This window comes from Mytilus californianus, unplaced genomic scaffold (assembly GCF_021869535.1).
Source record: "Mytilus californianus isolate M0D057914Y unplaced genomic scaffold, xbMytCali1.0.p SCAF_2, whole genome shotgun sequence".
Classification (NCBI taxonomy): domain Eukaryota; kingdom Metazoa; phylum Mollusca; class Bivalvia; order Mytilida; family Mytilidae; genus Mytilus; species Mytilus californianus.
Window position 1 is genome coordinate 70061614 of NW_026262668.1, and position 25540 is coordinate 70087153.

The 25540-nt window shown below is 33.5% G+C and overlaps 1 protein-coding gene across 1 annotated transcript; it reads right to left on the reverse strand.

Moving 5' to 3' along the window:
• Window positions 1–3973: 3973 nt before the first annotated feature.
• On the reverse strand, window positions 3974–25197 carry LOC127728132 (uncharacterized). The gene is made up of 4 exons (XM_052235374.1): window positions 24521–25197; window positions 17498–17560; window positions 5077–5313; window positions 3974–4652 (listed from the first exon to the last, which is right to left on the reverse strand). Exons 1-4 carry the CDS (start codon window positions 24819–24821, stop codon window positions 4411–4413), a joined length of 843 nt encoding a protein of 280 aa, XP_052091334.1. The 5' UTR covers window positions 24822–25197; the 3' UTR covers window positions 3974–4410.
• Window positions 25198–25540: the final 343 nt, after the last annotated feature.

The window sequence follows — 25540 nt, forward strand, 5'->3', positions numbered from 1 at the left end:
TTCTCCCATGAACAATTTATAACAACAGAATATTTACAAAGCATGCATGCAAACAATACAATACATTATATATATTGGATATTAAAAAAAAATGATGTGTGATGATGTGAATAGTTGGACACAATATGCATATGTATGCACTTTATTGTGCTATATTATACACTTAGAAACCTCTTTGACTCTTTAATAAATTCATATACATTCTTTCAAATTCTTTTATTTTCATCATTAGTTAAACAAAAATTACCGGAGGTGAAGATGTTCAAATTTAGTTCTCTGGTAACCAGTTCAGATTATTAGATAGTTTGATTTTTATATTAGCATAATTGGGACATACAAAGAAGAAGTGATATGAATCTTCACGCTTAGCACCACAGCGACAAGACGGATCTGAAATGATATTGACTCTGTTAAGATCATAAATTAAAAAAAGAAGCTGAGCATCTATGTTGAGTAAAAATGATGTTGAGTTTACAATTTCCAAATTCGTAATGTTTAGGTACTTGGGCTTTTGAATTCAGTTTAATATTTTTTATTTCGGTTTTAAATTTGCCTTAAGAGTCAATGTTGCGTGTACACACATTAGGTTTACTCCACAGTCGTATCGTTGAAGGTATAAAAGATTTGTGGGTCAATGAAAGTTTACAAAAAGGGTATAGTATATCATTCCCATTACGTAAGGGGTAAACAGCTGTTCTTTGGATTGTTGGTGGAATTAAATTTCAAAGATAGGCTGGTGCATTATTATGTTGAATACTATAAAATAATTGTAACTTCCTCCTTTCTTTTCGTGCAGCTAGAGTTTACCAACCAATCTCATCATAAATAATTCTACTACTAGTAACTTGTCGACTTAAAACGTTTCACGTTTAAATATCGAAATTTTTAAATTTATCAAACAAGACTATAAAATATCTCACTATTGGGTTAGTGCTACCCCAGGAGACTCGCACATTGACATAGACCTTATGAGAGTAATACAACATTAAATACCACTGATGCACTGCATTTGCATTTCGTCAAATCATTTTTCGTCAGTTTTATGGAACAAGAGGCTCATAAGAGCCTGATATCGCTCACCTGTAATTTCAGTTTCAGGCATTTGACTTATTTGTAGATCTCACTTTGCTGAACAATTTTGTCATTTACACTTTCTCTCTTTCTATAATAATATACAGTCTGCCAAAAGTTAAGCACCACCTACTTTTATTGTATCGAAAATTTTTACATTTAAAAAAATCAGTTATTCCTCGAAAAAGAGAAAACATTCATGTAGCAATTTTGCTAACATATGCCTTAAACAAACCATAAACTTAAGATTGTTCACTTATGCAGGTTCTATGCATTTAAATTTTGCGTTCATAGAAATAGTGCAAATTACACAAATCAGAAACGGATTTAAGTTTCACTGTGATTTTTTTTACAACAATTAATTACCCAATATCATTAAAATTCTCTACAAATAATCTTTGGTATGTTCGGCAAATTTAATGTCAATATTTGAGTCAATAGGATGTGTAACCACCTCTCTTCCGGTACAGTTCCATAACACGGCGTCACATACTCTGTACAAGCCTTCTGAACTTTAGTTGAGGAAATCTATTCCATTCATCAACAATTGCCACTCTTAAATCGTCAAGATTTTGCAAAGGTGGATCTCTGCGATTGAGATTTCTGCCGATGGCATCCCATACATGTTCGATAGGGTTCATGTCTGGAGATATGGAAGGCCAAAAGATAGTGTCAATGGCTTCTTGCTCTTTGTATTCAGTTACAATCCTTGCCCTGTGTGGTCTAGCGTTGTCGTCCATGTACAAAGGTCTTGACGCAAGTGGGTGATTATCAAAATGAGGGACTACAATGTTTCTAAGCACCACATCCCTGTATGTCTGCCCGTTCATGTTTCCCTGCAGAATATGAATACCCAGCTTACAACGGTATGAGAAGCAACCCCACACTGTAACACCACCAGCACCGAATGCAGTCGTTGGGCAAATGTTGTCTTGGTCATAGGTAGTTTTATTTTCCCACCAAACTCGTATTCTGTCGTCTACTGGTCGTAACAGAAACCGACTCTCATCTGACCAATGATTTTTTTGCCAGCTTCTCATGTTCCAGCGTCGATGGTCATTAGCCCATTGAAACCTGTTTATACGGCTCCTGGCTGATAGGGCAGGTCTCTTGACAACATGACGTGCTCTTAGGTTGCCTCTAAGAAGTCGACGGACCAATGTTCGAACACTAACACGACCACCTGGAAGACAGTGGTCTCTAAGCTGCGGGTCAGGAGTAAATGGGTTGGCTTTGGCACGACGAATAAGCAGTCTGTCATCACGACGGGTGGTTAAACGGGTCTTCCGGACCTTGGTCTATCATTTACAGTTCCTGTGTCAACATGCCGTTGTAAAAGTCTGACAATGACGGTGTGATTAACATTAAAATTGTAACCTATGCTCCTAGTGCTCCTACCGGCATTTGACATGCCAATTGCTTGCCAACGTTCAGTCACAGATAACTTACGCCTTGCCATGTTACACAATGACTTGATGAAGGTCAAATTTCACCTGTACGCGATACAGTAGGAAGATGATTTAATGGTATCGAAACAGTGTATTTGTAAAAGTGCAGAAGACCTTTAATAAAAAGTACCATGTCGGGTTTATCAGAGTTCAATCTTTTTGGTCGTTATGCATTTTCTTAGTGCATGTTAAAGGCAATTCATAACACCAAACATTTATAATTTTTTCGCAAAAGTTAAAAAAATATTGCCAGTTATATTTCGGTGGTGCTTAACTGTTGGCGGACTGTATATTAAAGATAATACATAACCCAAAATTGTACCTAAAAATTAACTATTTCTGGACAGTAACCCAACAATAAGTTGTATAATTGTTCTGAAGATTACTTGACAGGTAGATCTAAACCTGTTTAACACTTTCACCTATGTCAGTTTTGCTTTTACTGCTTTAATTTTGAGATGAAAGCCAAAAACTTCATTTGACCCCTATGTTCTATTTTTAGTAACTGCCGCCATGTTTTTGAATGGATCAAAACCCCGAATACAATCTATAAACTAGATACCCTAAGGAACATTCAATTAAAGTTTTTAAGTATTTGGCCTAGTAGTTTCAGAGAAGATTTTTGAAAAAGTAATTAGACTTTCACAAAAAATGTAAAAAAAAAAACGTTTTAAGGGCAATAACTCCTCAAGGGTTCAATTGACTATTTTGAACATGAAGACTTATTTGTAGATCTTACTTAGCTGAACATTTATTGCCATTTATACTTTCTCTCTATCTATTATAATATTAAAGAAAATAACCAAAAACAGTAACCCAACAATGGGTTGTCGAACTTGTCTGAAAATTTCAAAACAGACAGATCATGACCCATTTATCACTTTTACTTCCTTTCACTTTTGCTCTAACTGTTGTAGTTTTTGAGATATAAGCCAAAAACCGCTTTTGTCCCCCTATGTTCTATTTTTAGCCATGGCGGCCATGTTTGTTGATGGATCAAAACTTCGGATACAATCTATAAACTAAATACCCTAAGGAACATTCATTTAAGTTTGGAAGTATTTGGCCCAGTGGTTTCAGAGAAAGAGATTTTTGAAAAATTAATAGACTTGCACGAAAAAATTTAAAAAATAAACGTTTCAAAGGCAATAACTCGTTAAGGGGTCAATTGACAATTATGGTCATAATAATTTTTTTGAAGATCTTTGCTGAACATTTTTGCTGTTTATAGTTTATCTTTATCTTCAATAATATTCAAGAAAACAACCAAAAACTGCAAAATTTCCTTAAAATTACCAATTTAGTGGCAGCAACCCAACAATGGGTTGTTCGATTCGTCTGAAAATTTCAGGGCTGATAGATCTTGACCTATTGAACATTTTTTCCCCAATGTCAGATTTGTGCTTTAGTTTTTGAGATATAAGCCAAAAACTGCATTTGACCCCTATGTTCTATTTTTAGCCATAGCGGCCATGTTTATTGATGGATCAAAACTTCGGATACAATTTATTAACTAGATACCCTACGGAACATTAAGTTTAAGTTTGAAGGTATTTTGCCCAGAAGTTTCAGAGGAGAAGATTCTTGAAATAGTTTACGACGACGACGGACGACGACGACGACGGACGACGACGACGGCAGACGACAGACGACGGACGACGACAGACGACGGACGCCAAGTTATGGCATAAGCTCAAATGGGGCCTTTCGTGCCCGGTTAACTAAAAAGCAATATTGGAAACACGAAAGTAAAACAGAAAAGAGACATCAAAACAAACACAGACAATTTGTACATTGCATAAACACCACAAACTACCCAATCAATTAACTAGTGTCACTGAATATTGATATTTTTGGCACATATCCAGATGACTTTATTTCTCTTTATCCTTTATTTTGTGCACACAGAACAAAGAACAATTGCGCCATTGGTGTACGGTGGGCATTTCAAACTCCCACATTTTGCTCGTATGGTATATAACAGAGCTCCATCCTCATTTATAGTATTTGAAGTGTCCATCGGTTCTGGATTTCTGTCAACACAGGCATAGTCGACCCTGACATGAGAGACATGGTCACTCATCAAGTATCCATGATACTCTGTATTCCAACCTCTGTAGCATGTCTTCCGACCTAAAACATCAACAAATAGCAGCAATAGTCAAAAGGTCGATATATCGTACATACAATGTAGTTTGATTTACGATTCTGTTATATAGAGAATTTAAAGATGTAGTACAATTGCCAATGGCTAATAGCCATCATAGAACGCCAAATGTTGACGTACATAATTGTATCAGTTTATTGTCAATCTTTTAATAGCGTCTAAATATTTGATTTGTTAGGTGAGCTTTTTGGCATAGGATCAGCATTTCTATTGGAACACATTATTTTCAACTTTTCACTAAAAATTAATTGTTCTTTTTCTCTTATAAGACACACTACAAAGTCGATTTCCCTATCATGACTTCCCTGCCATGTACCACGACAGGTTTGTATTTTACAGAGTGAAGCACTAAAGGGAAATTGAATTATATATTTTAAATCTACAAAATACCTGGAATCATTATCATGGCGGATTTATGTTTCCGGAAGCAGACTGAACAAGGTACCTCCTTATTGTGGATACTTTTAGGCCATCCTGTTGGTGTGAATGCATACGAGATCTCGTATTCACTACCATATATCTGGTCATTTCCATACGAATTGAATTCTCCATTTTCTGGATCATTTGGTAGACACAGGTAATTGACACCGCCTCCTTTGGCCATATAATGATTACCTCCGGCCTGTCCTAAAATAAATTACTTTACAATAAATATATTATTTTTAGAAATATGTCGATACAAGAAGAACGTATTTCAGTGAGAAAAAAGCATATTGGTGATGATTGAAGTTATGGCAAAAATTAAAATAAAAGATCCCAAAGAAACAGTCAAAAATCATAAAGCGTAATAGGATAGACATGAAAAATTGAATGCTGAATGTTAAACATAAATTTGCAAAATCCAGATATGTCAATCGGGATCATCTGGTTTTGTCGGATTTGAAGGCTGAAATTGCATTGGCTGATGTAATATTCACCAGAACAGAAATTAAAGGAAAACGGAACTTTGTCGATACTTGTAAGCAAAGCTTGGACACGGGCTCTGCATTTTAATCAGATTGGTAAAATGTTTAAATCGAATTTTGAATAGCAAATAGTCGATTCAAAGGTCAATGTTGACAATTGATCATTGTAAAAAAAATGTTGAAAATTTGAATGTTGAAATCTAATATTGAATGTCAAAAAACAAATGTTTAATGTTGATATCGAATGTTGAATGTTGAAAAACAAATGATTAATATTAATATCGAAAGTTGAAAGTTGAACATTGATTGTTGAATGTTAAAAAATGAATGTTAAATTTTAAAAATTGAACGATGAAAATTAGAATTTTGAAAATTAGAATGTTTTACTCACAAGTATCACATAAAACTTACATTATCAATGATCCATAGGATGAAAATTTTGTCCTGCATTTTTTTTAGTTGTAATGTCTGTCCTGCCTTTTTATTTTCACTCTATTCGGTCCAGCCTTTTTTTATTAGTTTATTCTGACTTTTTTTTACATAAATTGTCACCTTGCCTTTTTTTTTTTGAAAGGTGTCTCGTCCTGCCTTTTTTTTTTACTCAAAACTCCTGTCCTGACTTTTTTTTCAAATTAAATCCTAGCCTCCCCCCCCCCCCCCCCCTCATAAAAATCAAATGGTAGCTCCCTTACCCATACACAAAATATAGTTGACCTACTGCTTATGGTATCCGAGAAACTGACCTATACACGAAAACTTAACATTGACCAATTAACCAAGACAATGAGGTCAAGGTCAAATAAATCCTGTCAGACAAACATTTACACATAACAATCATTCTACACACCAAATAGAGTTGTCCTATATGCTTATATTATCTGAGAAACAGCCCAAACCACACAACTTATCATTCACCAAAGAACCATGAAAATGAAGTCACGTTCAGGTTATACAAATGTACCTACCAGACAGACATGTACACCTTAAAAACATTCCATGCACCACATATAGCTTACCTACGTTTTATACTACAGGTATCTGAGAAACAAAAACCAGGAATACTTTAAATTGACCAATAAACCATGAACATGAGGTCAAATTCACGTGAACTCTGCCAGACAGATATGTACCCTTACACTCATTCCATACACCGACTATAGTTGACCTATTACTCAAAGTATCTCAGGAAAGGAACAAACTACGGAAACAATTAACATTGACCAATGATCCATGAAAATAGGGTCAAGGATAAATAATACCTGCTAGACAGTCATGTAAACCTTACAATCATTCCATACACCAAATGTAGTTGTTGACTTATTTCTTATATTAAATGAGAAACAGACCAAAACACGAAAATCATTCCATACACCGAATGTAGTTTACTTAGAGCTTATAGTATATGAGAAACAGACCTTATCAAGTAACTTTAACCTTGATAACTGATCACTGAAATGAGGTCAAGGTCTGGTGAACCCTAGGGCCTGTCTGACGGACCTATAGTAAAACCTTGCAAGGATCCCCTTTACCAAATATAGTTATTCTATTAATCATAATTAATGAGAAATATAACGCATAACTAAAGGGACCTGCTGCCGAGTGGTCTAAGTAAGTCATCTACTGTATCACTAGCAGTGGGATTTCCAGTGACACTAGAACAATAGAAAAGTGACTCTTCTTATGAAAGAGATAGAAAAGGTAAAAAAAAATTAACACATAAAACTCGATATGCATAGGGATGAATATCTCTTATAACACAAAACCATGAAATAACTTTTATACAAACACTATAAATAAAGTATATTTTAAAGCTGAATTTATTAATATATGATTTTTTAGTTGCCAAACGTGCTGTTAATTGAACAATGTATTGCTCAACATAGGGTGTCTTAAAAACTTCCAATCTTGACTGCATATTTTTCTTCTTTTCTTTTTTTTTTTAAATATATATCAAACCTTAATAATGTAGCTTTATGAGGATCCAATTTTTAACGTGTTCCAAAATGTAGTTTCGCCACAAGAATTTTTGAAAGTTGTGTCATTTTGTCTATGAATGTCGGTAAATTTGTATGATCGAGCATACCGACAAGTGTATCGTTGGGACAACTCGATAATTTTGTAATCAATATGCGTGACAAATTATTATTGGCGCTAGGCCAGAAAATCTTATATTTTTTTATTTTTACCTAATGTGAAGTGTATTTAAAACAATTCAAAGAAATCATCATAGTATAAATGACATATTATGTTTGAAAAACATGTGATCCAAAGTAACCACGTGTGTTAAAAAACATAGACTTTGCACTTTTATGATGTGCATGCTACATCTATCATTGAATTCAAATCTGTGGAAAAAAATGAAAATTGAAATACGTACACACTACGCAATAGTTTGTAACTTTGTGTAAAACAAATTATTTGTCTTTGTTCTTATATCATAAGTGTTTTTATTTGGTATTTCTTGGATATAAATATACTCAATTCTCTAACTTTGATGTATGTTTATTGTCAGTTCATGTAATATGTTGGAGTGTGTGCAAAAGAAAAAAATATCCATAAAATTAACAAGAGTGCACACGCTGAAATGTCTCGCCTTCTTTACTAACCATTGACTTTATGTTGATAGTCCTAACTATAAAGCTTTACTACAAGTAACACATAAATTTAACATGATCCAAGAAAATGAGGTCAAGGTCAGATAAACCAAACGAGAAATACATGTACAGCTTACAATCATTCAATAAACCAAACATAGTTGACCTATTGCTTATAGTTTCTAAGAAACAGTCTTAACTAAGAAAACTTAACATTGACTAATGAACCATGAAAATGAGGTCAAGGTCAGATGAACCATGTCAGACAGACATGTACACCTTACAATCAATTTATGAATTAAATATAGTTGACCTATTGCTTATAGTATCTAAGAAACAAACTAAACCATGAAAACTTAACATTACCAATGAACCATGAAAACAAGGTCAAGGTCAGATGATACCTGCCAGACAGACATATACACCTTACAATCTTTCCATACAACAAATATAGTTGATCTATTGCTTATAGTTGAAGAAAAACAGACCAAAATACAAAAACTTAAAACTGAGAAATGAACTGTGAAAATGAGGTCAAGGTCAAATAAAACCTGCTAGACTGACATGTACATCATAAAATACTTCCATACACCAAATATAGTTGACCTATTGCATATAGTATTTGAAAAAAAGACCAAAACTCAAAACTTAACTTTGACCACTGAACCATGAAAATGAGGTCAAGGTCAGATGATACCTACCAGTTGGACATGTACACCTTACAATCATTCCATATACCAAATATAGTAGACCTACTGCTTATAGTATCTGATATATGGACTTGACCACGAAAACTTAACCTTGTTCACTGATCCATGAAATGAGGTGGAGGTCAAATGAAAATTGTCTGACGGGCATGAGGACCTTGCAAGGTACGCACATACTAAATATAGTTATCCTATTACCCATAATAAGAAAGAAATTAACATTACAAAAAATGTTGACTTTTTTTTCAAGTAGTCACTGAACCATGAAAATGAGGTCAAGGACAATGGACATATGACAGACGGAAACTTCGTAACATAAGGCATCTATTATATACAAAGTATGAAACATCCAGGTCTTCTAGCTTCTAAACTATAAAGCTTTTAAGAAGTTAGCTAACGCCTCCGCCGCCGCCTCCGGACCACTATCCCTATGTCGAGCTTTCTGCGACAAAAGTCGCAGGCTCGACCAAAATGCATTAATTTTTCTTTGCGTAAAATTGAACAACTTTTGCCGGTGTTGATTTAGAAGTCCGCATGTTAAATCTTTAACGTTCATATTAAAGTATAAACAGTGGCGGATCCAGAAATTTTCATAAGGGGGTGCCCACTGACTGCCTAAGAGGGGGCCCGCTCCAGTCATGTTTCAGTGATTTCCTATATAATCAACCACAAAAGGGGGGCCGGGAACACTGCCCCCCCCCCCTAATCCGACTCTGATAAAAGTTTGCAAATCAGGCGGGTAGCATGCAAGGAGCTTTTTTAGAATAACTTGGCTAGTCCGAGATTACTCTGACGTCCAACGGCTGTTTTGTCAGACAAGCACGACCCCAGCTTGTCTGGCAAAACAGCCGTTGAACGTCAGGGTAATCTCGGACTATAACTTGGCATGTTATATTAATAAACAAATTTAATCCTAATTTTGTCATAAACTTTGTGAACTACATTGTACCATGTCATGCAAATTGAAACCAAAAACCCATCCTTGAAAAATTTTATCAAGAGTGTGCCAAATGTGGAATTAAGACGGCAAACAGATAGTATCATAAAATGAACAAGCCAGTGGATATTTTAAGTTGGTTACAAGACAATCATAGCTTAGGACCCTTGGACCGTCTCTGTCCCAGTTGTAATATTTGTTTAGAATGCAAATATGTCAAACCCCCTCCTCCAAAAAAGAGAAGGTCGGACACTTGTCAAATATGTCCCAATATAGCTTAAAAATTCATGAAACTTTAGGTTAAAATTTAAACTGCAGTCTTATTATAACTGTCGGTGATGCCAAAATGTATGATCTGTTAAAGTTAAAAATTGAGAATATACAGATGAACTTGCGTGGGTCTTACCTTTCCTTGGTGACTGGCATATTCTTAAAAACACTCAGCCAGTTCTTTTGAAAACATACTTCGATGCTGGATTGATAGAAACTTCCAAATTAACACACAAAGAAGATGGCCTCATAACAGTTCTACAGCAATGCACAAACTTTAGAAAAACTCATTTATTTCATCTTGACATGTGGGAATCTTTCTACAAAGCTCAGTATCTCAGTTTCTTTGATCATAGAAATTCAAAACATGAGCTTTCAGAATTTACATGTAAACAAACCACGAACAAAATATTGAAAGACATGGTTTTACTGACAATGGAGGCAAACAAAATATCAAATTAAAGAACAACAATATTGATAAAATAAATCTTCAAGATTTACAAAACATTACTAACAAAAGCCTTCAGTTGGACAATCTTAAAGATGACTTGTTTGTCTTTACTGATAAATTATGCAACACTGATGACACCTTTAAGTTTTGGCATGATTTTATTCACAGAGACTGTTTCTCATTGATGTACATTTCTTTGTTCTTGTCTTTTCGGAGTTCAAATTGGGAATTACGAATTGCTGCTTGAAAGCGACTAGCTCCACTTTTCCATGCATATGATCGTCATATGTACTTGAGAATCATTCCATAAAACATTCGTTTGATACCCTTTCAATGCCAGAAACTGTCTATTACCCAGCTGAGAGCTAGTGGTTTTTCTGCCACAATTACAGGGAAAAACTGACAACAACTTGCACTGGATGAAGCACATGAATCTTACATCGATCTTGATGTTAAACAGTCAGTTAAAAGGCCCCCTCCGGAACTGCTGGATTCTATGACAGTCTTCCTTCCATACAGAGCATCGATGCAAAATAGTTTGAACATTCAATTAGGTGATAATAATACCGTTTCCTCTTCTTGTCAATCTAATCAAAAATTTCATAACGAAATAAGTTCTTGTTATTTAAAAACTGTGGCAGAAAGCAATGTTTTCAAGAATGACTTGGGTGAAAATGGGGGTCTATATAATTACTTACATCCACTTCATTTGAACTTTGGTGGATAGTTGCTTCATTTGCAGTCATACCATATCTCCTTATATTTATATTCAGATATAACATAAAGAAAATATAGGACTAATACACTGAAGGAACTGAAAACCAAAAATTATTCTGTTATTAATGTCTCAAAGAAGAACAATTATGGATTAATATGATGTAATTTTTTAAAAGAGAGATGAAAAATATAGTCTTTAAAAAAAAATGCAAGTAGTGTCTATTTTAAATGTTACAAATCTGTGCTAAATTGATCAGTAAATAATCATTGAAATTGGGTCACAATTATCAGTGATTCAATTGAGACAATAAAGAATATGTAAAAACCATTCTCCTAAGATTAAAGTATTTGAAAAATTTGCTTTGAAACTGAAAATTCTGCATCTTCGACAATAGAAAACAACTTAATAATGAAATTATGGATATGAAAACTAGCTCTCCGCACCCTACATTCATTATTCTTCAATGTCATATATTTTTGTTCAATATTATTTGGCAATCCAAAGAGAACTTGAAAATATTAAACCAATGTTTGAACAGAGAAATGCCCCCAAAACAGCCATTTTGCTAGACAATGAAATTGAAAAAATAGTTAGTTGCATGTCCCTTTATGTTTAGTTCCAGTTAAAATTAAATGCAGATTAGATCATTGGTTCTAGCCAAAATTTTAAACCATTATTTGGTATATCAGTATTGTGATTTCCAAATTCAGTAGCCCCCCCCCCTGATAATCAAATGGTTATTACCACAGATAAAACAATATAATTTCGTAATATTTTGTACTGCCCCCCCCCCCCCCCCCCCCCATTTTTGTTCAAGGTATGATGTTTTTGCCCCTTTTCGGCTTTCAGTATGTCATATTATAATTATCTTTATTGAAAATTGCATAAATTAGAAGAATTTCTAGTAAATTTCTACGATATTCTTTATCATTTGACAAAATACCATGCATCTGAATTAAATTGTTTACTATTTGAAAAGGGTCTCACTATTTAGCGACAAGAAAAAACAAATTAGCGACATGAAGAATAATTTAGGGACAAGAAGTATAATTTAGTGACAGGAAAACAAATTTAGCGTTAAAAATCTAAATATTAAATATTCTAAATAAATAAATATTGAAACATACATTAAATTGTCTTTTTTCATATACTGGATTCAAGAGAATACAATTTGTTTTCATTATCAAGGATATGTTTAAGATAATATACCTTCAGTTTACAGCATACTTTATAGATGAATGAAACAATATTTATGTAGAGTCGGCATGATTGATATATCAAAGATTAAAAACCAAATTATAAGATAATATAATCTTGAAATGATTTCAGACTCAAAAGGTTGATATATATAAATAAATGCATGACACAATTTTTCTGTCTTAACACGATAAAAGGTTAAAATCTTTACATTATTAATAAAAAGAAAAACAACAAAGGGTATACAAGAATGTTTGGATAAAAAAGGGGGGTCTTTTTTTTTCAATTGCCATTTTTCTCTATTTCTTTTGGACCCTTAGTATAATCAGATGATTTAATTTCTACAAATCTATTGTTTTGATAGTAAATAAACTTTCTTGTCGCTAATTTTTTCTTCTTGTCGCTAATATTTTTCTTCTTGTCGCTTCTTGTCGTTAAAATTCTTCTTGTCGCTAATTAGTGACCAAATTGAACAAGCGTGCCTTCTTTTACTTTAATTTACCTTCCTTTATTTCACGTAGCAACACAAATAAAAAAAAGTGCCAATCTTTGCTGCATATCAATTTTTGTTCCCGATAAAAATATATGTCATGCAACATAATCAACTTTACAAATTGGGAGAAAATCAAGGTGTTCCAACCATTGGTTAGCATTAAAAAAAATGAAAGGATGGCGTAATTACAAGTTTATACCCTGACGACGCTGAAAATCGAAAATTCACGCATTTACCTATCATATGAAGATACGATGAGGTGATAAACTTAACAATTAATAATTTACCTGATTCATTATCATATTCACATTATATTGATACGTCTTAGTTCGTCTGTGTTAGCTCATTTCAAACAAGTAAAACAATTACAGCACCATCCGTTTATCTTTACCGATCGCCTCTCAGTTCGCGCACTGAGCATGTCAACTCTGCGGTTGTGAGTTGAACCCCGCACGTGGCATGTGCCTTCCACTCCAAACTTAATTGACTATGATTTGTCAGTTTAAGTGCAGAAGGTCGGTTGTTCTCTCCGGGTACCATGGCTTCCACCATAAATTAAAACTGATCGCCACTATTATAGCCAATAGTGATGAAAGTGACGTTAAACACTAACAATCAATCAATCACATAACAAAAACCTAAGCAGTCAATGAACCGTAGAAATGAGTTCAAGGACAGAGGACAATAGTCATATAACAGACGGAAGCTAGGAAATTAAATAAAATCATTCTAAAAGTAAGTTTACGTATATATGTTAATTTTTTTATCATTCAACTGTTAACATAATAATGTTTTTGGTTCAGCAAATCAAAATGGCTGCCTTTTTAATGTGTATTATATGTCCGCTTCGAAGTACAAAAGTTCTAAATATTCCTATCAGAATCGAAATAATTCTATCATTTTATCCTTTATGCTAATTTTAACATGGGTAGGCATTATATTTGTCAACGCTCGGTACAAAGATATTGACAAATATAATGCCTACCCATATTGAAATGAGCATAAAGCATGACATGAAAGAATTATTTCTTAATTTGGAACAGCTAATGGTACATAAATACAGTTATTCCTAGGCAAAGTCAATGGCGTATGTTTATGACGTCATGCAAATTTTCGTTTTTCTTTTTTTCGGTGTTATTTTTTTTAGTAAATGTTCCTGAGTATTTAAACTTTTAAAAGTTTAGCAACTGCAAATTTAAAGCAGGAGCAAATGCTAGAAAATTTTAGAGCGATAAAAAAGTCACATAAAAAACAATTGTTAACTTTAATTGATATCAGTTGATACTATACATTTATTGACTTTTGATGAGGTTGATACATAGAGATTAATACATGGCCTTTTTCATAGTTTTTGCATATGTGTAACGAGCAGAAGTAAACTAGCCATAAATTTACACCCAGGCTGATAACCCATATCAGGGGACCTCTCGCGAAAGTTACTTCCGGTATTTCCGGAGTCGCCTGCTTACAAATAATATCTGACACACAAAGACATGACAGAGGGTGATCGGTTTATTAATGTTGCAACTGTGCTATTGACCTTTTCAAATTGCATTGACCGTATATTCATGTGTGATATACAGTCACTGACCCTATATCGCCTTGTTTATGACGTTTACAATGCGTTTATATAAGCTGGTTCTCAAGTTTATGCGTCGTCCTGAATATGCATGAAATATTTGCCACTGGACGTTAAGCAACCAACAATCAATCAATCAATCAATCAAGTTTATGCGTTCCGTAGAGTTTTATTTATGACGTCAATCAGAATCCAGGTTCGCGGAAATTTTACGTCATCCGCTTCAAATTAAAAAATGATGGTTTTGACCCCAAATATTTCATTTGGAACAGTTGTAAGAGTTGCAGTATATAAAGAATAACCATACATTGTCTCTAAATGTAAATTTTATTTGTACTCGGTTCAAAAAAGATTAATACATGTTATTTGCCTCATATAAAAAAATTGTCGGAAGTATATGATAAAAATATTAATACATGTCCTTTTCCATATCGGCCCGGGTGTCATCCCTGGACCCATATTAGCCCTCGACTAACGTCTCGGGATCGGCGTTTTGCATTTGCGCTGATTTGCATTTCACTTGCGTCGATTTTTTCCTTCACTTGCGCCGATTGTGTACAGGTAAATTACAGGTGAATGTTATTTTTATTTATCCTTATAAACCACTTCCGTTAGCCAGTTGTACATATGTTATGTATTCTCAATTATAACATGTATAATACTTTTCCGACTTATTTGTCTCAATTATCATCAAACCAGTAGCGGTATGCACGTCATCTCTACTTTTTGGTAAACCTGGCGTATCCTTACGACGCTCACTGTAAACAACTAGTGATGCATTCTTCAAATCCTTAGGCTCGAGATGGCTTTCCTTCATTCCCTTTAAAAGACGAAAACCAAAATTTTTTTTTAAATAAATCAAAAGTCGATAAGAATTTTAATATGTTTAAAGTTCTATGACCAAACTATTTACTGAGGGACAATTGAACGATATTTAGCTGCATGCATAGTTAATGGCTTGTATTGAAAGAAAGTCAATATGGCAAAGCAAGTAAGTAAGTAAGTAAAACTTTATTTCAATTCGGCATGTAATAAAACAGTCAAACATAAGCTCTCAAGAGCTTTTTACCGAATATAATAACATAATACATTAGAAGCAAATGTCGCATAGGCTCAAAATACAGAAAAAATGCTTACCTGTAACTCAGTTGTAAATATCTTTGATGGCCTGCTAGGTACATCTCCAGATTTTTTCCTTTCTCGTACCCGGAGTTCTTTTGCCTCTGTCTTTCGGTCATCTGCTACATGGTTATGTTCGTTCTGTGTTTTGACAATAGTCAGACCATCAGAATCCGTGGTGACTCTGGCTTTACACGACTTAATGGTACATCGGTAAGCTATGTTATTATGTTTCAGGACACTGGCCTGCCCATATGTATGGCCATCGATGATCAAAGAATTGACTCCTCGGCTCGTTTCAATGTGCAATATGTGCATCGTGTCACAACGAAGTTCCCGAACAATATGAACAAAAAATAACTTAAACATAAGTGAACACCGTTTATATCCAGATTTTACCACTATACCTAGAAACATGTACATGTATTTACTCACCCGTGTTAAAATGCAAATGCAAATAGGAGCAAATATAGAATCGGCGCTAGTGATAAAAAAATAAAATAGGCGCTAATGAAAGAATCAAATTGGCGCAAATGAAAGATCGAAAAAATTTTAAAATCGGCGCAAATGTCATACGCCCCTTGGGATGATACCCAGGCCGATATGGAAAAGGCCATGTATTAATCTCTATGTATCAACCCCATCAAAAGTCAATAATTGTACAATATCTCAGTCAAATATTTTACTATGATATTGCGTTTTTAAACTTTAAATTCAATTTCCCAACACATAGAAAAATGGGACTTACATCATTATAACACTCACACGACGATTTGAGTCAAATTCACTCAAATTCATACCATGGGATTCTCGATCGTAAACTACATGTTTATGTAAAACCGGACAAGTTGAAGATATCTATGGGAAATGGTAATACAACTTTGCTCATTGCAAGTCATAGGAAATATAATACATAGTGCGTTGATGAAACCTTTAGGACAAAACAGATCTTTCCAAACAGAAAGAGGTTGTTTTAGGGTGTTTTTTTTATCGGAAATGCAATATTGCAAGAAAATATCATGATGAAACATGAAATAAAAGGTCAATCATTAAAAGTGGAAAAGGGGGAAAGGAGTAGGCCCGGTAAGACCCCTTTTTGGCTCCAAAATATAGCATTTTTACAAATTTGTTAAAATGTAAACTTTTAGCTATTTATTGGAAAGTAGAATACTTCTGTTCCATAAATGGGCTGTTTTGACAATACAATGCACATGCATCAGGTTATAGCATCATAAATTCATGCAATATGACTGAAATCTTCACAATTTTAGCATTTGTGCTAATTTTAAGACGGTTTTTGTCTAAAATGGAAGTGGCCGCATTTGTGTTCAGTCTTAATATTTAAATATATGTTGTATTTGATGATAATACATAACATATATAAAGGTTGAGACTGAACACGAATGCGGCCACTTACATTTTAGACAAAAACCATCTGAAAAGTGACGTTTTATGGCATATTTGATATATTTTTCATATTTAAGCTTGAATTTGAGCGTCTTTAATGACCAAATCAGTCCAAATCTTTTACATAAACTGATTGAATAGACTGAAGTAGACACTTAAGTGTTTAAAAAATGTCAAAAATCTTTCATTAGACGTACTTCAAATATTAGGCCAAAACTAGTCCTTACCAGACCTTCTCCTTTATTATGTATTTTTTTGCTTATTTGCTAAATTTTAACCAGATAACCTTCTACATTTGAAGAGTTTTTCGGTATCAGTTTGTACATTTTCGTATTGAGTCAATCATGTCTTTTAATGTTTAAAAAGCTATAAAAAAAACTTTCGTCTTAATTCAGGTTGCGTATCATGTCCAAGTCGTATGTGAACTCTTTTACCTGTATAAACTAGTTCTGCACCACTTGGACAATCTTTCCTTCCCCATCGTATGTATGTCACACCTGAAATGTAATTAACTGTTGACACAAAGATATGTCTCGCCTTTTTGTAATTTTGATAGTATAATGCAAATATTGAATCCAAATGGCAATATTTAAACATGCAAACTATGCAAAACATTCAAAGTTAAAAGACCATGATTTATGGTGCATGACCAAATAACCCAATGGAAATGAGAAATGCCAATACTTATAAAACTGCATACCAAATACCATTGACTTATCATAAGTGGTTCTCTTTACAATATCTTAACAAAAACTTTAATTTGTAAACAATGTAAAAGTTTCAAAGTCAATGGACGACCAAGTCCATGCTGAGGGTGTGGGGCCATATAATCATAATGGAAAAGAGATTTAATACAACTGCATACCAAATATTAACATTAGCGGTTCCGCTTAAACTAATCTAATCACAAACTTAACAAAAAAACTATGTAAAACATTCAAAGTCAACAGACCATGACTGAGGGGGCGGGGGCGGAGGCAAATTATTTCCATGGAAATGAGTTGTGCCAATGCTAATGCTTCTACATACTAAATGTCACTGACCTACCACTAGTGGTTCCCCTTAAACTGACCTAATCACAAACTAGTACATGTAAAGTAAGCAAAAGTTTAAAAGTCAATAGACCATGACTGAGGGGGCGGGGCCAAATAATCTCCATCGACATGATATGTGCCAATGCTAGTACAATTGCATACCAAATATTATTAACATACGACTAGTGGTTCTCCATAAACTGACCTAATCACAAACTAATATATTGTTGACGCCGTCGAAAACTATGGAACGCCAACACTGTCTTGTTATGCCCATTTTCATTATATGATGTGCATTTACCTTTATATGATGTCCACTTGTCATTATATGATGTGCAAACACCTTTATATGATGTGCAAACATCCTTATATGATGTGCAAACATCCTTATATGATGTGCAAACATCATTATATGATGTGCAAACATCATTATATGATGTGCAAACATACTTATATGATGTGCATATATACTTATATGATGTGCATATATACTTATATGATGTGCTTATATACTTCTATGATGTGCAAATATACTTATATGATGTGCAAATGTACTTATATGATGTGCGAATGTACTTATATGATGTGCAAACATTCTTATATGATGTGCAAACATTCTTATATGATGTGCAAATGTACTTATATTATGTGCAAAGATCTTTATATGATGTGCAAATATACTTATATGATGTGCAGATATACTTATATGATGTGTACATATCATTATATGATGTGCAGTTACCATTATATTATGTGCAAATATCTTTATATGATGTGGTTGTGTCATTATATTATGTTCTTGTAATCTTATATGATGTGGTTTGGTTTACTTCATTATATGATGTCGAAACGTCATTATATGATGTGCTTTCATCGTCGTTATGGTCAATGAACATGATTACGATTAGAATGATTACTGTCTACGTCATAACTGATTCCGATCTGCTTCTGTAAACTATAAACCCAGCTCAAATATGTGTCTATCGCTAGCGAGAGTGCAATTAATAGGAAAAATGAGACAATGCAATTTAACAAAATCAACGTTTCAAACATTTCGGAGGGAGATTAAGATCAATTAATACAGGAGCTAATTGGAGAAATTTGCGGCTGTGGCGAAAATATGATAAAACAAATTTTGAGGCTCTTTATAGCTTGCTATTTGGGTTAAGCAAATGCTACGTGTTGAAGGTCGTACTTTGACCTATGATTGTTTACTCTTACAAATTATGACTTGGATGGAGAGTTTTCTCATTGGCTCTCATACCACATCTTCTTATTTCTATTCATTGCAAAATGCACCATTGAACTCACAGTCAGTTTGAAAATATTTCACAACAATAGCTATAAAATTATCTACTCGTGCATAATATGGCGAGATGGTTTGTTTTAAAAAATGTTAATTGAATAATATAAATGGTAAGATGTATAATGTAGTGTTACTCCTACAAAACCATACAAAGCCGGTAATATTTGTGATATGACGTATACATGTAGTGTTTTGTACTTCCTTAATTTGTCTTTGAAACAATCTTTTTTCCACAGAAAAAGCCAAAATATCCAAATTTGGAGACCGCATGCTTAGTCCACGTACTGCCCGCGAAATGCGAAATGGTCAGGTTGGGTAATGTTCACATATTTGTAAATACAGATTGTTTATTTTCAACTTATTTTAATGGGTTTTTTTTTTAATTGCTAATAAAATTCTGCAACTTGAGTATGACAACAGATTTGGAGTGGCGTCAACGGTTTCTGAGATACAGAGGGGTTGATTCCTGGTGAAGTGTTTTGAATCTTATTTTTCATCCGATTAGATGGGATTTTTTTCATTGTGTACTCATTTTGATCCTTTTCGGTAATGTCAAAGGATTTTACGTAGTTCATACGGTTATTTAGTTAAAAGGAAAAAAAAACAAAAAACACTGAAAATCACACTTTGCCACACTTTTTCAATTTAGGGTATTTGATATTTTTATTTTCCAACAGAGATGAATGTGGTGATGCCCGTCTTTTGCATTATGTTCCTCGTTTTCGTCTCTTTAAAGAAAGAATTAAATGCATTAAACGTGTCCAAATCCTTACTGTGTCCACCTTATTACTGTGTCCACACTCTTTGTTTCAACACTTGCCCAATTGTTCCGCGCTTTCGCTGGCATCTTCTAGTAATTATAATTCGAAATACCTTGCTTGCTTGTGACAATGGTGTTCGACAACGAGTAAACTTATCACCTTTTCTTTTCTATTTTCTTTACTTTTGATTGACTAAAAAAAATTCTTAGTGAGTAAAAATATTACAGGACTTAACAGAACTATACCAGAAGATCTGGAAAGAGAATTAGAAATATATCTTAAATTTTTTATACCTCCTGACTAAAGACTTTTGAAACCTCTCTCTCTTGTTTTGTATATATTGTAAAGTTATTATTGTTATCTCTGTACTGATGTCATACATTGACTTTATGAGAATAAAGATATAGATTTAGAGGCCATAACTATACCGGTATGGATGATTGATTGATTAATTTGTTGATTGATTTATATTTACCGCCACTTTCAACACTTTCATGCTATTTCGTGGCGGTGAGTTTATATTGGTGGAGGAAGCCGAAGTTCCCAGAGAGACCACCCAACCTTCGTTTGGAAAACTGACAATTCTGGTCAATTAAGATAGGAGTCGAGCTTACCTGCCACATGCGGTATTCGAACTCACACACCTAAGTGTCGACAGACAAGTGATACAGTAGTTCGACTATTCACACCACTCGACCAGCGAGCGCCCATCTCTTTCATCCGAAATGCTTTAAAGGAGATATGGAATGAACTTCAACTCGGTGGTTTTCATTTGCTTTCAGCTTTTTATTATGTTTTCGTGCATATATTTCACAAATGTTTTTGGAAAATGTTTGATTCCACATTTCTTGAAAGAGATTTTATATTTTCAGAAGGGGAGCGAAATAGTTTGTTTCCATTTTAAATCAGGGAAAAATAAAACAATAATGAAATTAAAAAAAAAATAACCATGTTCTTTTTTATTAAAGTTTATCAAGGAAATACACGTGCTCCTACCCACACTACAGTCGGTGTCTAACAAATGATTAATATATAATGTACAGATCATCTGTCTAAGCTTTGGTTACAAGGATCTGACAACACTTCGTTTTACTTTCTGTCCTGGTTAATATTACATCAGCCAATAAAATTTCAGCCTTCATATTTTTAAAGGTGTGGATCAATCCGACAAAACCAGAGAATCCCAATGGTCTTGAATTGAGCGTTTTCAGATCGGCGTAAGCAAAGCTTGAACACACAATACCTGTAATCTAATTAGATTGGTGTCTAAATGAACTTAAACACTGCATTTATTTATTGTTTACTGAGACCTGTTGTTTTCTCTTACAGATAGAGAGTTGTATTTTGAATTTTTCAAAGTGAAGATTTACGGCAGCGGCTTTTAATATTTTGCGTTTATCCTGGAAACTATAATAGATTTAAAAAAACAAATAGTGCAATGTGTCTGAGTAAACTCTATAGTAAAGGTCCTTTTTGGGCAATTTTGGCTCTTCAGAGTTTTGTTGTTTTATTGGCTATTATCTTGATAACTTATCTATAGAGAAACCTTTTCTTGAAAACTGGTATAGACAAGAACAGATATAATCAAAGTAGTGAAGTACTGATCATCGGATGACCGCAAATTCTTGTGGATGGTCTCAAGCACTTGTCCCAGAAAAAAATCATATCTGTACCTGAAAGTAATGTTAATGTACAGAGATATATTTTTTTTCTGAGACAAGTTCGTGCGTGGATGATGAATAAATGTTCGGGAATTCAACCTCACCGTAATAACTATTATATTGTAGTGGTACAAATTATATATTATTAATCTGTGATCTAAAAAAAAATATTTTTATGAGTATTCATTGAAGAAATAAACTTATAACAAGCGATAAGGAATGTTATTTTGCACTCTATAATGTCCGTATTTATAAATCGGTTACCAGTCAAAAACGAAAGCTACGTAAGTAGAAATCTCTTTGGTAACAATACATCGGAATGTTAAAATGAATAAATAAGTAATAATTATGGTAATTTTCTTTCATTGGGGTGGGGACGTGTGAAGAAACAGTGGAATTTCTCTTATTTTTTTTCAAGTCTACACCTTGAAGAAGGAAAAACAGTCAATAAATACCCCCTTTTCCAAAGACCTACAAATTTCAACCCCCTCCCCCCCTCTTCCCAAAAAAAGCCACCACCGGACAATTACACCCATACGCACATACACACATTTTTAATACTTTTGTTCGTAATAACAAAAAAATCGTATTAAGTTTCTAAATGCATTATAAGTTTAAAATATTGCGTCAGTAGTGAATCTAGAACTTCAAGTGTGGAAGTTGTTTGCGACTTCACGAACTTAATTTGGATTTGCCGGTTATGGTCTCATTAATATTTACCACACCTTCATTCGATATTAGCTTCAGCTGAAAAAATTTCTGCTAGTGAAATTGTTGAAACTAAGGATTCAGGTTTTAACAATTGAGGCGTGCGGAACCAGGCGTAAAAATTGATGCCTACGGATTTTGAAGACATCGCCATAACATTATACCGCAAATCTATAACTATATAAAATTGAATGCACCTTTCCATTAAAAAAATGATGAAATTAAAGGCCCCTTTAATTTCTTCCTATCCCTCTTTTTGGGGTTACATATGACTGGTCCCTTATATAAGCCATTACCCTATCAAAGTCCGATGTTTTCCCATTCTTTTGTGTCTATCTTGAGAATATATAAAGAGAAACTCGAACAGCTAAAATAATCAGCAAGGCAAAATTTACATTAATGTACATACTAGAAATTCGTGTATTAACTTCTTATAGATTATTTTTTTATGGTGTACAGAAATTGACAAATATAATGCCCTCCCTTGTTAAAATGAGCATAGAGCATGAAATAAAAGAATTATTTCTTAAATTTAATAATCTTAACCGTATGTTCATTATTGCAGACTCCGTATGTTTATTATTTTAGACCAATCGATTAAAACAAAACGTTGCAATTAATATATTTTGACATTTTTCCAACAATATCAGGTGTGATTTTTTACATCTTCAAACGAGATACTAATATGCCAAGGTTTATATCTTTTTAAATCTCAACCATTTTCCAAACGACAGCTAAAAATTTGAGCCTGGTTAATTGTTACTCCGCAGAAGCAGATCGGAATCAGTTCTGACGTAGTGAGTAATCGCTTTAATCGTAATCATGTTCATTGACCATCCGGACGATGAATGCACATCATCATAATGATGTTTCGACATCATGATAATGATGTTCTGACATCATATAAAGATGTAAACCGAACCACACCATATAACGATGTTAGTACATAACATAAGGATAAGTTCACATCATATAAAGAAGTTTGCACATAATATAAAGACATCTGTATATAAGATAATTTGCACATCATATAAGACCATTTGCACATCATATAAGATAATTTGCACATCATATAATATAATTTGCACATCATATAATATAATTTGCACATCATATAATATAATTTGCACATCATATAATATAATTTCCACATCAGATAATGTCAAATTGTCATCATATAAAGGTGATTGCATATCGTATAAAGGTGATTGTACATCACATAATGCCGTTTCTACGTCGTATAAGGAAAGCATCACATAATATAAGGACTCAATCACATTACATAATGGAAAAAACACATCATTTAATGAATTGTGGACATGATATAAAGATGTTTGCACCTCATATAAATGTGTTTGGACAGCATATAAGGACAACTTCACATCATATAATGACAAGTGTACATCATATAAGGACAAGTTCACATCACATAATGACAAGTGTACATCATATAAGGATAAGTGCACATCATATAATGTCATTTGCACATCATATAAGGGTAAAATGACATCATATAATGGCAAATGAACATCATATAATGAGAAATGTCATAATAAGACAGTGTCGGCTTTCCCGTATAGTTTGGTCGTACCTTAACCCTCGGACTGATATCCCATTGGTTATTATTTCTACAGTACATCCTTATTTCCTCATACATGTATTCGATATTCCTACCGATCAGCAAACATGTCGTTAAAAATTGGTAAAAAGTCAAAATGGTAGGTAATTATTCTTTTTACTGTAGAGTTGGTTAATTGTTTGTGTATCTAGTTGTGTGAACGTACAAATGTAGTTACAGATAACATATTATTTTGTTTTCAGTTGACCTATTAACTTTTAATAGTTAGGCTCCCGAACTTACAATTTTTCAGGAATGAAAAGAACAGTTTTCTACTTTTTGTTATACCTCCTTACAGATAAAGATCTGATATATATTTAAAAATGTACGGAAAGTGTGAATATGAAAACAATGAATCAAACAAAATACCTGACAGGTTTTCCTGAACTGTTGAATTCAATTCCTCAATTTCCTTCTCCACTAGTGTCCTCACATTCTTTGCGGTTGCTTCAAAAACTTTCTTCATTTCTAATTCTATGTAAGCTTTTAAATGTTTGTTCAGATTCTTAACATCTAAATCAGCTTTTAATGTCGCTCCCAAATTATCCGTTAATGGCATGGTTACAACATCATTACAGGCGCCATCCTCACTACAGCTTTTTGCCCATACTGAGAGACAAACTATATATATAGCCAAGGAACACCATATCACTTGCAAAGATTTATACATATTTATGAAATTTACGTTTTGATAACTAGTTTTGTTTTGATAAATCCTTTGCTATTTTGTCAACACCCTACACCAAGCAAGGGTTTCAATACCGTTTGAAATTCTTCCGTTTGCCAACGTGTCATGATCCAAATGTGTTTTTATGTTATTCAATGCGCCTTTCCACTATTCACATATACGTCCCTCCTCCCTTAGCAACACACGACAATCTCACATCAAAGGTCAAACTAATCAACAAAATGTCAGCCATTAGAACATTATAAAATAAATAAATTGCTTCAAAAAATTGATAATGAGCAACTTGCAGTTCCTTGATAGAGTCCATGTGTTACTTTTTTTTGATAGAATCCGTGTGTTACAACAATATGATGTGAATAATAAGACATGAAAGATTGAAATGAGAAATAAATATTATGATATCTTGAAGAAAGTATGACCATTAATACAGAAAAAAACAAGAGGCTGTAAAGATTCTTTGTCGCTCACCTTGATCCATACACTAGGATGAACAAAATATCTTGTTTATTGCTGATCAATATTCTATTTACAGTTTCTCTCTATCTACTAAAGATTTTGCCCAAAACGCCAAAAAAATGAACAAAACTTGAGGGCAATAACTCCTTAATGAGTCATCTGATGATTTGATTATATTGGCATTTTTGTAAATCTTGTATCATGGCTATTATTTTTTGCTGTTAACAGTTTCTACTTTCTACAAT

Excerpts from the sequence above, each read along its gene's own strand:
- LOC127728132 (XM_052235374.1), bottom strand. The coding sequence starts at position 24,821 with ATGTATAAATCTTTGCAAGTGATATGGTGTTCCTTGGCTATATATATA. Across the intron at positions 17,561-24,520 it reads AGTTCAGGAAAACCTGTCAG|GTGTGACATACATACGATGG; the intron begins GTATTTTGTTTG and ends ATTACATTTCAG. Across the intron at positions 5,314-17,497 it reads TGCAGAACTAGTTTATACAG|GACAGGCCGGAGGTAATCAT; the intron begins GTAAAAGAGTTC and ends AATTTATTTTAG.